The sequence below is a fragment of the Cornus florida genome, unplaced genomic scaffold (genome assembly GCF_030987335.1).
Source record: "Cornus florida cultivar Cherokee Brave unplaced genomic scaffold, ASM3098733v1 CherokeeBrave_3.0.0_Hap2_Chr09, whole genome shotgun sequence".
Lineage (NCBI taxonomy): Eukaryota > Viridiplantae > Streptophyta > Magnoliopsida > Cornales > Cornaceae > Cornus > Cornus florida.
The window spans coordinates 67,221,807-67,236,903 of NW_026775579.1; the positions used below are offsets into that span (position 1 = coordinate 67,221,807).

Consider the following 15,097-nt stretch of genomic DNA (forward strand, 5'->3'; position numbering starts at 1 on the left):
GGGTTTGCCTCCTAGGAGGGCAGTGGATTTCTGCATCGACCTCACTCCTGGTATTTTACCTATCTCTAGGGCACCTTACAGAATGGCACCAGTTGAATTGAGTGAGTTGAAGAAGCAGACTCAAGAGTTGCAAGATCGGGGGTTTATTTGACCTAGCACATCACCTTGGGGAGCACCTGTTCTATTTGTTAAGAAGAAGGATGGGTCACTCCGCTTATCTGTTGACTATCGTGCGCTGAATAAGTTTACTATTAAGAACAAGTACCCATTACCACGCATTGATGATCTGTTTGATCAACTCAAAGGGGCGCAGTTGTTCTCTAAGATTGACTTGAGGACTGGTTACCATCAGTTGAGGATTAGGGAGAAAGATATTCCTAAACTGCCTTTAGGACTCGTTATGGCCTCTATGAGTTTTTAATCATGCCTTTTGGGTTGACTAACGCTCCGGCAGCTTTTATGGATTTGGTGAACCGAGTGTTTCGACCTTACTTGGATCAGTTTGTTGTGGTATTTGTTGATGACATTCTGATATATTCCAAGACTAAGGAGGAGCATGAGAGACACTTGAGCATTACACTTCAGACTTTGCGTGAGCATCAGCTCTATGCTAAGTTTGAGAAGTGTGACTTTTGGCAGGAGCAGATTCAGTTTTTGGGGCATGTGATCTCTAAGGATGGAGTTTCAGTAGATTTTGCCAAGGTGAATGCTGTAATGAGTTGGAAACAGCCTACTACTGTCACTGAGATTCGTAGTTTCTTGGGAATGGCGGGATACTAGAGGCGCTTCATTGAGGGTTTCTCCAAGATTGCTACACCTTTGACCCCGTTTGACTCGGAAGGATGTGAAGTTTGTTTGGGACCACCGCTATAAGCAGGCATTTGAGGAGCTGAAGACGAGATTGACTTCGGCACCAGTTCTTACCATTCCTATTAGTGGTGAGAGATTTGTGATCTACACAGATGCATCACATCAGGGTCTTGGCTGTGTTTTGATGCAAGATGATAAGGTGGTAGCGAATGCCTCTATGCAGCTTAAGCCACATGAGCAGAATTACCCTACACATGACTTGGAGTTGGCAGCAATGGTTCTTGCATTGAAGGTGTGGAGGCATGATTGGTATGGCGAGGAATTTGGGTTATTCTCTGATCACAAGAGCCTCAAATACCTCTATACTCAGAAGAAGTTGAATATGAGGCAACAGAGGTGGATAGAGAAGATGAAGGATTTTGATATGACCCTTCAGTATCACCTAGAAAGGCGAATGTGGTAGCAGATGCCTTGAGTCGGAAACCGAGAGGATTAGTTGCCTTTATGATGATTCAGGAGTGGATGATGTTAGAGGCATTGGCAGAGTTTTCTATCATGCCGAGTTCTCAGAGTACAGGGGCTCTTCTTTGTAGTTTGACTGTACAACCGACTTTGATCAACCGGATCATTTATGCTCAGAACAAAGATGACAGGTTACAGGCTAAAGCAGTTAAGGCTGCCAATGATGAGAGTGATGTGGACTGGACGTGTGGAGTTAATGGTGGTATGAGATTTTGAGGTAGGCTATGTGTACCAAACTTAGCAGACCTCAAGAGAAAGATTCTAGATGAGGCACACCACTCTAGGTACACAGTGCACCCAGGTGACACTAAGATGTATCATGATCTTAAGAGGCAGTTCTGGTGGGAAGGCATGAAACGTGATGTGGCAGAGTTTGTATCTAGATGTCTCACTTGTCAGCGAGTAAAAGCTGAGCACCAGAGACCAGCAGGACTATTACAGCCTTTGCCTGTGCCTGAGTGGAAATAAGAGCATGTGACGATGGATTTTGTTGTGGGGTTACAGAGGTCGACACATAACCATGATACAGTATGGGTGATAGTGGACCGATTGACTAAGTCAGCTCATTTTCTACCTATCTGAGCTACTGATACTGTAAAGGAATTGTGTAAGATTTACATCAGAGACATAGTTAAGCTCCATGGAGTGCCAGTGTCTATTGTTTCAGATCGTGATCCTCATTTTTCATCTCGGTTTTGGAGTAGTTTTCATGCAGCCTTTGGCACTCCTTTGAGTTTGAGCACTGCTTTTCATCCTCAGACTGATGGCCAGTCCGAGAGGGTCATTCAGGTGTTGGAGGATATGCTTCGTGCTTGATTTTCGGGGCAGTTGGGAGGATCATATTCCACTGGTTGAGTTCGCTTATAATAATAGCTATCAGGCTAGTATCGGCATGGCACCGTATGAGGCACTTTTTGGTAGACCTTGTCGTTCACCTGTATGTTGCGTTGAGGTTGGTGATGGTAGTTTTTTGGGGCCAGAGTTGGTACAAGAGACTACGGAGAAGGTTGTTATCATTCGAGATCGACTTCGCATAGCTCAGAGTCGACAGAAGAGCTATGCAGATCGACGCTGTCGTGCTTTGGAGTTTAGTTTGGGTGACTTGGTATTTTTGAAAGTATCACCAATGAAAGGGGTTGCGAGATTTGGTAGGAAGAAAAGGAAGCTAGCTCCTCGATTTATTGGACCTTTTGAGATTACAGAAAGGATTGGGAAAGTGGCATATGGATTGGCTTTACCACCCAGACTGTCTGCTATTCATGATGTTTTCCATGTCTCTATGTTGAGGAGGTGCTTGAGGGATGAAACTCAGGCAGTTGACTGCACAGAAGTTCAGTTGCGTCCTAATGTAACATATGTTGAGACTCCTGTTCGCATCGTTGACAGTATAGTGAAACAGTTGAGGCGGGCAGAGATACCTCTAGTGAAGGTGCAGTGGAATCATCAGGACGAGAGAGAGGCTACCTGGGAGCTAGAGTGAGAAATAAAGGAAAAATATCCACATCTATTCGAATAAGGTACACAAATTTCGAGGACGAAATTTCTTTCTAGGAGGATAGAATGTAATATCTTTAAAAATAATAATAATAATAAAAATATATATATATATAAAAAATAAGATATGTACGTATGTTTTTTTTTTTTTTCGGGAACGGATTATGGTTGTGTTAACCTATTATTTTTAAATTTTAAAAAGAGTTTTATTTGACTTAAAACTCGAAAGATGATTTCTATATTAGAGTTTGTATTGTTTTAGGTGAGGAAAAATGAAAAGAAAACACCGTCTTTCTCAAAATGTACCTTAAACTCTTATCACGTTAATTCCTGGGTACCGATAACTAAAGCATAGTTAACCTTCTGCAGTGGCCGGAAGGAGAGGTGATTAAAAGTCATATACGTGAAGAAGGAGTAACGTTATCTTTTTGAGGCAAGTTAATCTTGCCTTATAATTTTATATATACGACTAACTTGCTTATTAAAGTTTTAATATTAAATTTTGAATTCTGTGTTTTATAGTATATAGATCATCTTGTTAATATTAGGTACTTGTTGAAGATAGTTGTACATTATTTGTTTATATATAATGATATTATATTTACATACACACTTATAATTGTTAATTGAGCAATTCAAAGGATCTGTGTTAAATAGTATCATTTGGGTAAGAATTGTATGCTATCCTAATTTAAGTCTTTATTCTGTAAATTGTGTGAATAGTCATTAATGAGTAGATCTATATATATATATATATATATATATATATATCTTCATACATATATATAATACATTGTTATATATATATATATTTTTTAGAAACTTAACTGGCATATAAATTTAGTTACATATATATTGATGTATGAATTCCTAATGTAGACTCGTTCATTATTTAGTCTTTTGTATAAATTTCTAATGTGGAATTATGAATTTTTGATGTTGAGTATCAATTAAGTATAGATTAAATATTTAATTGAATTATCTATATAAATGCAATAAATTGGATATTTACTTACATGATATTACTTATTAAGTCTGTTTATAAGCATGGAAATTATAGTGTTGGGTCTCTGGGCATTCTGTATACGGGTGTATATCTGTAAGTATATATAGTTGATTATCAGTGTTGGACTTTAAGACATCTAAAGTATATAAAGTTGGCTTCATGGTTATCAGTTAAACAATATATCTATATTAAGGAAAAGACACTGGGCTGGGCTTTGATTACATGTGACTATAAAAATTATATTTAATTATTTAACTTTCTCTAGCATTGAAATGACACTACTGTTGGCTGGAAAACGTGACTAAGGTGATGTGGGTTAGTGACCATTAAACCACATGAATAATGTTTTATATATACATATATAAATACTATTTGACTAGCATCAGTAGGTTGTATAGGACATATGAACTGTGATTGATGATAATTTTAAGTTACCCGATCACATGATAGTTCAGTGGGTAATTTCCTAAAAGTTTAATTGTAATTCTCATAATTGGGTAATTAAAGGTGCATTTTTATGCATTAATTATTATTAATTAATAATATTTTTTTTTTTTATAATTCACCATAATTAATAATTAATGGATGAGTTGGTTAGTCGGAGGGGTAGTCAGGGACTAACCCTATGATGACTTTTGGGTATGGTCAGGGACTTACCGATTTGGGAGTGCACTACCCTTTATTATGGCCATGGATCTAATGAGCCCTTATTGTGTGGACGTGATCAGGGATCATCTGGGGAGTAGACGTACAATCCAGCCACACATGTGTTTTCGGTAGTCAGGGACTATACGATTCACACCACTTTATTGGACGAGAGCCCGGGGCTCATATAAGTTATGTAGATTTAATAAAAGTAAATAATGTTGTTGAGTTTATAATTAATTGGAGATTATAAAATTCTTTAGTAATACACTTAACTGAGTTGATTTTATATATGGGAATATAACGTATGGTTAACTTGCTGAACGATGATTGTGTTTAACATTTCTTGCTGAGCTTGTGAGCTCACCCCATTATCACATTTCAGGTGCTCGTAGAGTAAGAACGTGATGGTGACACGCGACGGGGACGGATTATAGCTCGTTGCACATTGATTTATTTTAGCTTGGTTTTCCTTTATTATGATTATTGTAATAAAGTTAATGTTTTATGAAACTTTACCGAGTTGATTCAGTGGTCATAGATGTTCTGTTATATTAGAGGGAATTTCACCTCTATTTATGGATTTGTATAAGATTTGTCAGACTCTTATGGTTATTAAATTGAATGATGGTATTCATCGTAGTTCTTTTATGAAGGACAAGTAGTTCTTATGTTAAAATTTGGGGTGTGACAGTTTGGTATCAGAGCCTAGGTTAAGAATTACCTGGTTAAGAGAAGTGATAGCAAGAATAGGAGCATATACTTATACGAATTATTGCTCTCTTACCATGCTCCAGTTAAAGTATAAATTACATGTTAGACTTATCATTGACATTCTTTACTGAAAATAGGATGTCAGGAGCTGGAAGAGGCAGAGGATGACCTGCTAGAGGCAGAGGTCAGGGAGGTGCTGGTTGTGGTGGTGTTAACCATGACGATGTTCAGTTGGAGGATGCATCTCATGCTTCGAATCCTATGGTTGGATTTATCAGAGATATCCGCAAATTAGGGGCTGTTGATTTCGTCAGATCTACCGATCCACTTGATGCCGAGAAGTGGATTGAAGACTTAGAAAGATATTTTGAGATGATGGACTGCACTGAGGTGCAGAAAAGGAAGATTGGTGCATTTCTTTTATTTGGTGAGGCGTGCCAGTGATGGCAGTCGGAGACTAGGATGGTTGTGGACATTGCAGCTATGACCTGGGATGATTTTAAAACTCGGTTCAATGACAAATACTTTCCACAATCAGTGAAGGAGAAGAAGGCAACTGAGTTCATGCAGCTGGAACAGAATAATGATATGTCAGTCAGTGAGTACGAGAGGAAGTTTACAGAGCTATCCCGATTCGCTCCTCACATTATTGCGAACGAGTTACACAAAGTCAGAAAGTTTGAGCGGGGGTTGATCTCTCATGTGAAGAAGTTTGTGGTGGGTCATCGTTTTGACACTTATGCCAAAGTGGTGGAATGTGCCATGGCAGTAGAGGAGAACAATAACATTGCCTTTCAGAAACAGAAGGAGCGTAGGGCAGAACAGAAAAGTAAGGGGGCTAGCAGCTCTCAACAGAATCAGAGCAACTCTCAATAGAATCAGAGGGGCCAGCAGCAACAGACTCAGAGAAACTGGCAGGGTCAGTCTTGGCAGAGAGGTAGACAAGATTGGCGAGCAGAGAAACGGCAGAGAGTGGGTGAAGGTGAACAATCCACAGCTATAGTACCAGCCATACCTAATGATGCACAGCCATATCAGTTCAGCGGGCACTGCTACAATTGTCGTGAGCAAGGATACTTGGCTCGTAATTGTCCCAAGCCTCACAAGAATAACCAGCAGAAAGGTCAGGCACCACAGCAGAAAGGAGGTGCAAGGGTTTATGCAGTTGTTCCAGATGGGAGACAGGACCATGCACCACCAGCAGTGGAAGGTACATTTACTATTTATGGCAGTATAGCTAGAATACTATTTGATTCAGGTTCTTCATATTCTTTTATTGCATTATCATTTGTGGACACACTGGGATTAGAACTTGGACATATGAGTAATGCCCTATCTATCACAACTCCACTCGGGAGCGCGACGACACTTGATAGAATATGTTGTGCTTGTCTTATTACAATTGGGGAGTTGGAGTATCCTATTGATTTGATAGTATTACGGATGAGAGACTTTGATGCTATATTGGGTATGGATTGGTTGGCTAGATATCATGCTTAGTTGGACTGCCATGAGAGGATTATTGTATTCTCAGTTCCGGGACAGTTTCCTTCTTGATATAAGTGTAAAGAGTTCGAGAGCACCATGACTATGGGATTTTTTGCACACATTGAGGTGGTTGAGCAATGCGTGACTATAGAGCAGTTACCTACAGTGTCAGAGTATATAGATGTGTTCCAAGATATTCTGGGTTTGCCTCCTAGGAGGGCAGTGGATTTCTGCATCGACCTCACTCCTGGTATTTCACCTATCTCTAGGGCACCTTACAGAATGGTGCCAGTTGAATTGAGTGAGTTGAAGAAGCAGACTCAAGAGTTGCAAGATCGGGGGTTTATTTGACCTAGCACATCACCTTGGGGAGCACCTATTCTATTTGTTAAGAAGAAGGATGGGTCACACCGCTTATGTGTTGACTACCGTGCGCTGAATAAGGTTACTATTAAGAACAAGTACCCATTGCCATGCATTGATGATCTGTTTGATTAACTCAAAGAGGCGCAGTTGTTCTCTAAGATTGACTTGAGGACTGGTTACCATCAGTTGAGGATTAGGGAGAAAGATATTCCTAAAACTGCCTTCAGGACTCGTTATGGCCTCTATGAGTTTTTAGTCATGCCTCTTGGGTTGACTAACGCTCCGGCAGCTTTTATGAATTTGATGAACCGAGTGTTTCGGCCTTACTTGGATCAGTTTGTTGTGGTATTTGTTGATGACATTCTGATATATTCCAAGACTAAGGAGGAGCATGAGAGACACTTGAGCATTACACTTTAGACTTTGTGTGAGCATCAGCTCTATGCTAAGTTTGAGAAGTGTGACTTTTGGCAGGAGCAGATTCAGTTTTTGGGGCATGTGATCTCTAAGGACGGAGTTTCAGTAGATTCTGCCAAGGTGAAGGCTGTAATGAGTTGGAAACAGCCTACTACTGTCACTGAGATTCGTAGTTTCTTGGGATTGGCAGGATACTAGAGGCGCTTCATTGAGGGTTTCTCCAAGATTTTTGCACCTTTGACCCCGTTTGACTCGGAAGGATGTGAAGTTTGTTTGGGACCACCGTTGTGAGTAGGCATTTGAGGAGCTAAAGACGAGATTAACTTCGGCACCAGTTCTTACTATTCCTATTAGTGGTGAGAGATTTATGATTTACACAGATGCATCACATCAGGGTCTTGGCTGTGTTTTGATGCAAGATGATAAGGTGGTAGCGTATGCCTCTAGGCAGCTTAAGCCACATGAGCAGAATTACCCTACACATGACTTGGAGTTGGCAGCAGTGGTTCTTGTATTGAAGGTGTGGAGGCATTATTTGTATGGCGAGGAATTTGAGTTATTCCCTGATCACAAGAGCCTCAAATACCTCTACACTCAGAAGGAGTTGAATATGAGGCAACGGAGGTGGATGGAGAAGATGAAGGATTTTGATATGACTCTTCAGTATCATCTTGGAAAGGCGAATGTGGTAGTAGATGCCTTGAGTCGGAAACCGAGAGGATTAGTTGCCTTTATGATGATTCAGGAGTGGATGATGTTAGAGGCATTGGCAGAGTTTTCTATCATGCCGAGTTCTCATAGTACAGGGGCTCTTCTTTGTAGTTTGACTGTACAACCGACTTTGATCAGCCGGATCATTTATGCTCAGAACCAAGATGACAGGTTACAGGCTAAAGCAGTTAAGGCTGCCAATGATGAGGGTGATATGGATTGGACGTGTGGAGTTGATGGTGGTATGAGATTTCGAGGTAGGCTATGTGTACCAGACTTAGCAGACCTCAAGAGAGAGATTCTAGAGGAGGCACACCACTCTAGGTACACAGTGCACCCAGGTGGCACTAAGATGTATCATGATCTTAAGAGGCAGTTCTGGTGGGAAGGCATGAAACGTGATGTGGCAGAGTTTGTATCTAGATGTCTCACTTGTCAGCGAGTAAAAGCTGAGCACCAGAGACCAGCAGGACTATTACAGCCTTTGCCTGTGCCTGAGTGGAAATGGGAGCATGTGACGATGGATTTTGTTGTGGGGTTACCGAGGTCGACACATAACCATGATACAGTATGGGTGATAGTGGACCGATTGACTAAGTCAGCTCATTTTCTACCCATCTGAGCTACTGATACTGTAAAGGAATTGTGTAAGATTTACATCAGAGACATAGTTAAGCTCCATGGAGTGCCAGTGTCTATTGTTTCAGATCGTGATCCTCATTTTTCATCTCGGTTGTGGAGTAGTTTTCATGCAGCCTTTGGCACTCCTTTGAGTTTGAGCACTGCTTTTCATCCTCAGACTGATGGCCAGTCCGAGAGGGTCATTCAGGTGTTGGAGGATATGCTTCGTGCTTGTGCACTAGATTTTCGGGGCAGTTGGGAGGATCATATTCCACTGGTTGAGTTCGCTTATAATAATAGATATCAGGCTAGTATTGGCATGGCACCGTATGAGGCACTTTATGGTAGACCTTGTCGTTCACCTGTATGTTGGGCTGAGGTTGGTGATGGTAGTTTTCTGGGGCCAGAGTTGGTACAAGAGACTACGGAGAAGGTTGTCATCATTCGAGATCGACTTCGCATAGCTCAGAGTCGACAGAAGAGCTATGCAGATCGACGCCGTCGTGCTTTGGAGTTTAGTATGGGTGACTTGGTATTTTTGAAAGTATCACCAATGAAGAGGGTTGCGAGATTTGGTAGGAAGAAAGGGAAGCTAGCTCCTCGATTTATTGGACCTTTTGAGATTACAGAAAGGATTGGGAAAGTGGCATATAGATTGGCCTTACCACCCAGACTGTCTGCTATTCATGATGTTTTCCATGTCTCTATGTTAAGGAGGTGCTTGAGGGATCAAACTCAGGCAGTTGACTGCACAGAAGTTCAGTTGCGTCCTAATGCAACCTATGTTGAGACTCCTGTTCGCATCGTTTACAGTATGGTGAAACAGTTGAGGCGGACAGAGATACCTCTAGTGAAGGTGCAGTGGAATCATCAGGACGAGAGAGAGGCTACCTGGGAGCTAGAGTCATAAATGAAGGAAAAATATCCACATCTATGCGAATAAGGTACACAAATTTCGAGGACGAAATTTCTTTCTGGGAGGATAGAATGTAATATCTTTAAAAATAATAATAATAATAAAAATATATATATAAAAAAATAATAATAAAAAATAATATATGTACGTATGTTTTTTTTTTTTTTTTTTTTTTTGGGAACGGATTATGGATGTGTTAACCTATTATTTTAAAATTTTAAAAAGAGTTTTATTTGACTTAAAACTCTAAAGATAATTTCTATATTAGAGTTTGTATTGTTTTAGGTGAGGAAAAATGAAAAGAAAACACCGTCTTTCTCAAAACGTACCTTAAACTCTTATCCCGTTAATTCCTGGGTACCGATAACTAAAGCATAGTCAACCTTCTGCAGTGGCTGGAAGGAGAGGTGATTAAAAGTCATATACGTGAAGAAGGAGTAGCGTTATCTTTTTGAGGCAAGTTAATCTTGCCTTATAATTTTATATATACGACTAACTTGCTTATTAAAGTTTTAATATTAAATTTTGAATTCTGTGTTCTATAGTATATAGATCATCTTGTTAATATTAGGTACTTGTTGAAGATAGTTGTACATTATTTGTTTATATATAATGATATTATATTTACATACACACTTATAATTGTTAATTGAGCAATTCAAAGGATCTGTGTTAAATAGTATCATTTGGGTAAGAATTGTATGCTATCTTGATGTAAGTCTTTATTCTGTAAATTGTGTGAATAGTCATTAATGAGTAGATATATATATATATATATATATATATATATATATATATATATATATATATATCTTCATACATATATATAATACACTGTTATATATATATATATATTTTTTTAGAAACTTAACTGGCATATAAATTTAGTTACATATATATTGATGTATGAATTCCTAATGTAGACTCGTTCATTATTTAGTCTTTTGTATAAATTTCTAATGTGGAATTATGAATTTATGATGTTGAGTATCAATTAAGTATAGATTAAATGTGTAATTGAATTATCTATATAAATGCAATAAATTGGATATTTACTTACATGATATTACTTATTAAGTCTGTTTATAAGCATGGAAATTATAGTGTTGGGTCTCTGGGCATTCTGTATACGGGTGTATATCTGTAAGTATATATAGTTGATTATCAGTGTTGGACTTTAAGACATCTAAAGTATATAAAGTTGGCTTCATGGTTATCAGTTAAACAATATATCTATATTAAGGAATGACACTGGGCTGAGCTTTGATTACATGTGACTATAAAAATTATATTTAATTATTTAACTTTCTCTAGCATTGAAATGACATTACTGTTTCAGTGGGTAATTTCCTAAAAGTTTAATTGTAATTCTCATAATTGGGTAATTAAAGGTGCATTTTTATGCATTAATTATTATTAATTAATAATATATTTTTTTATAATTCACCATAATTAATAATTAATGGATGAGTTGGTTAGTCGGAGGGGTAGTCAGGGACTAACCCTATGATGACTTTTGGGTATGGTCAGGGACTTACCGATTTGGGAGTGCACTACTATTTATTATGGCCATGGGTCTAATGAGCCCTTATTGTGTGGACGTAATCAGGGATCATCTGGGGAGTAGACGTACAATCCAGCCACACGTGTGTTTTCGGTAGTCAGGGACTATACGATTCACACCACTTTATTGGACGAGAGCCCGGGGCTCATATAAGTTATGTAGATTTAATAAAAGTAAATGATGTTGTTGAGTTTATAATTAATTGGAGATTATAAAATTCTTTAGTAACACACTTAACTGAGTTGATTTTATATATGGGAATATAACGTATGGTTAACTTGCTGAACGATGATTGTGTTTAGCATTTCTTGCTGAGCTTGTGAGCTCACCCCATTATCAAATTTCAGGTGCTCGTAGAGTAAGAACGTGATGGTGACACGCGACGGGGACGGATTATAGCTCGTTGCGCATTGATTTATTTTAGCTTGGTTTTCCTTTATTATGATTATTGTAATAAAGTTAATGTTTTATGAAACTTTATCGAGTTGATTCAGTGGTCATAGATATTCTGTTATATTAGAGGGAATTTCACCTCTATTTATGGATTTGTATAAGATTCGTCAGACTCTTATGGTTATTAAATTGAATGATGGGATTCATCGTAGTTCTTTTATGAAGGACAAGTAGTTCTTGTGTTAAAATTTGGGGTGTGACAAAAACAAAGATTACAACTCGATCGGGCACATCTTGACACTAAAATTTGGCAATTACAAAATTAATATCTCACAAAGTTAAGGCATACAGTGTCCATTTGCATGAAATAAGAATTTATTTGATTATTTCTAACCATTTTTTATTTACTTTATTATTTGTTAAATTTGTTTTATTGTCTTTACAAATATATGATGTATAAGAAAATAAATAATGTTTAAGCCGAATTTTTAGCCCATACAACGTATTATACATGTATGTATTCATATTTATATTTTTACGTTTCTATTTTATTTGGCTTAATTTTTGTAACATATATTTTTTAAAAATATAGAATTATAGTCGTATGATCCCAAATATGTATTTTTTCGTACCATATTTAACTAACTATGATTAGTTTTGGGATAAATTACACTGACCTCCCTTAAAGTTGGGACAAATTACACACAGGTAGAGCCTTTGACCTTTATTACTTTAACCTCCCTTAAAATTTGGCGCGTATGTTCAATGACACCCCATGCCATTAATGAAAATTTTAAAAATAACTAAATTGCTCTTTTCTTGTGTTAAAAGATTTCATTAATCTTATATTTTAACATCAAATGACAAAAATACCTTGAAATGCCATTGAAATGCAAATTATTATTTTTCATACTAATTTCATACTATTATATTATATTATATTATATTATATATATATATATATATATATATATATATATAGTTGTCTTTTTGTTTGACAAATTTTTTATATTAAATTAGATAAGGGTATAAAAGAGATTTTATATTTTTAGAGTATGTCAAAATAATTAATTTGCCCAAATATAATTTACCCTTAGTTTTGTTTTCACCCAAAACCACATGGCTTGTGTATAGAACACCACTGATTATATGGGTTTGTTGGGCTAGGCCCATCTTGCTTTCTATATACCAGGGGTCAATGGCCCATGGTACAAACAAGAAGAGTAGTAATAACAGGTAGTGATTGGTTAAAAAATAATCGTAACACTTGGGTGGATTCTTATGGTTAATTTTCTACCAATCATAATAAATATATATTTTTAATTTTATTTCATAGATATGGCAGTTGGTTGAAAATCAATCATAAGAGTCCTTCAAATGTTGTGATTGGTTTAGACAACATCAATCGCGGCTAAATTCTCTAGAGAAATCTCTAAACAACATGGGAAAATTAGAGGTATTAATTGGTATAATTTTATTTTATTTTATTATTATTATTTTTTCCTTCAAATTTCTGCAATTTTTGCACCCGAAGATATCCTAGAAATCTTTATTCAAAAGTCTACTCATGAATGGGTGTTCAAAGAGAATTAAAATTCTTACAAATTATAATTTTAAATTTCGCTATTTTTATGAGCCCAAATCAAACAGTTGGAAAATCTGTATTAATAATAAATAAATAAACAAATATACAATGAAATGCACATGAGAGAAACCTTGTAAATGTCACTAACATGGCCCCAATGAGACAATCATTTGACCATTAAATTGTTGAGTTGCCTAATAGATTCAATATAATCAAACTCATATGGTGATTGTTGATTAACCACAAACCATATCTAAGTCTATCCTTGTGACATTTCTTCTTGAAATCAAACACTTCTAAATTTTGAAAAGCATTGGAGATAAAACGATAGATATAATTATATGTAACATGATTGGATAACAATACATTCCAATTCAAAACGAGTTTGTTAAATGTTAAATGATTAGTTTCCCTCCTCTCACACACTATTTATCTCCTTTACGGCAACACCATTAGTTTCAACTAGTCCTCTGACATTGTTCTGTAACTCAAAAAAAAAAAAAAAAAATGGCAAACTTGTGGTTTGTGACATTCATTTTGGCTACATGGGCTGTGGGGGCGGTGAACAGTACTTCACGGCACCAGCTCGGTGAACCGGCAATGTCACCGGAGCTGGAGGAGGCGGTGGCGCCGACACCCGTGATCGACTGCTCCAGCCTGATATACAACATGGCAGACTGTCTCTCATTTCTGAGCGACGGCAGTGACGAAACGACGCCGGACAATACTTGTTGTTCTGGTTTCAAGTTGGTGATGGACACCGATGCAGATTGTATATGTGAAGCTCTAAGGAGTAGTTCTGACTTGGGTATTGAAATCAACATGACACAGGTCATGACTTTGCCCTCTGCCTGTGCATTCTCGGCTCCTTTCCTTAGTAGCTGCATTGGTGAGTCACTTTTATAATCTCTCTCTATATGTATATACGTCAGGTCAGGGTTAGATGTACACCGTCTTCAGAGAATCTGTTTCCAATTTGGCACATGTCACAATGGAACCTGTTTCCAATTTCGTTTTATTTTTTATATAATTATTTTTACCAACTTTATTTGATGAATATATATATATATATATATATATATATATATATATATATATATATATATATTTTCTTCATGCAGTGTCCATGGCCCCCAGCTCTCCTCCTGATGCTACTCCTGGTTTGTTGTTTTTATGGTTATTTTTCTTGGTTGATGGATATCCTATATTTTGTATTATTATTTTTGTTGTTGATTTTGAAATTGATAGAAGTCCATTTAATTGTCACATGGAAGTCATCATTCTTTTATCATCATCTTCCTGCAGTTAATCCTCCACCAAAGAATATTGCTCCCCCACCGGAATATCAAAATCCTGCACCTCCGGAAGCACAGAATCCTCCACCTCCACCTCCACCTCCGGAAGCTGAGAGTCCTCCACCAGCTAGTGCTCCACCACCGGAGGCCCAAAATCCTCCACCTCCCGACTCTGAAAATCCACCTGCACAAGTGCCATCAACATCCACTTCTCCGGCAGCAAAGTCTCCTGCACCTTCCCCGGCGAGCTCAGCAGGATCATCTTATACCACACACATTTCCTTTCCGGTCCTTTTTAGTATGGTTGTTGCTTGCCTACTCTATATCTTAGTATAAGCTATGAATCACATGTATTTATGGTTTCTCTACCTACTTTAATCTCCCCTAATTTGGTAATGTTTTATTTTGTTGGCAATGCTTTTTAGGTTCTGTTTGTTTTGTTTTTTTGTTTTTAAAATTCAAACCAATCAAAGTAGTACAAGAAGGTTTGTCTAATTTGACTGAAAAACTTAAATTCTCTTGGTATAACTAAGAATACATCTATTTTGAT

The 15,097-nt window shown here is 37.4% G+C and overlaps 4 protein-coding genes across 4 annotated transcripts; all 4 read left to right on the plus strand.

Annotated features, from left to right (window-relative positions):
• The first annotated feature begins 1,317 nt into the window (after nucleotides 1-1,317).
• LOC132272753 (uncharacterized) lies at nucleotides 1,318-1,800 on the plus strand. Its single transcript, XM_059773847.1, has 2 exons — nucleotides 1,318-1,534; nucleotides 1,577-1,800. Exons 1-2 carry the CDS (start codon nucleotides 1,318-1,320, stop codon nucleotides 1,798-1,800), a joined length of 441 nt encoding a protein of 146 aa, XP_059629830.1.
• Nucleotides 1,801-2,224: 424 nt separating this feature from the next.
• On the plus strand, nucleotides 2,225-2,812 carry LOC132272754 (uncharacterized). The gene has a single exon (XM_059773848.1). It carries the CDS (start codon nucleotides 2,225-2,227, stop codon nucleotides 2,810-2,812), a length of 588 nt encoding a protein of 195 aa, XP_059629831.1.
• Nucleotides 2,813-5,653: 2,841 nt separating this feature from the next.
• Nucleotides 5,654-6,691, plus strand: LOC132272755 (uncharacterized). Its single transcript, XM_059773849.1, has 2 exons — nucleotides 5,654-6,007; nucleotides 6,068-6,691. The coding sequence occupies exons 1-2, from the start codon at nucleotides 5,654-5,656 to the stop codon at nucleotides 6,689-6,691; spliced, it is 978 nt and encodes a 325-aa protein (XP_059629832.1).
• A 7,068-nt stretch (nucleotides 6,692-13,759) lies between these two features.
• On the plus strand, nucleotides 13,760-14,883 carry LOC132272756 (non-specific lipid transfer protein GPI-anchored 23-like). Its single transcript, XM_059773850.1, has 2 exons — nucleotides 13,760-14,141; nucleotides 14,501-14,883. Exons 1-2 carry the CDS (start codon nucleotides 13,760-13,762, stop codon nucleotides 14,881-14,883), a joined length of 765 nt encoding a protein of 254 aa, XP_059629833.1.
• The last annotated feature ends 214 nt before the right edge of the window (nucleotides 14,884-15,097 follow it).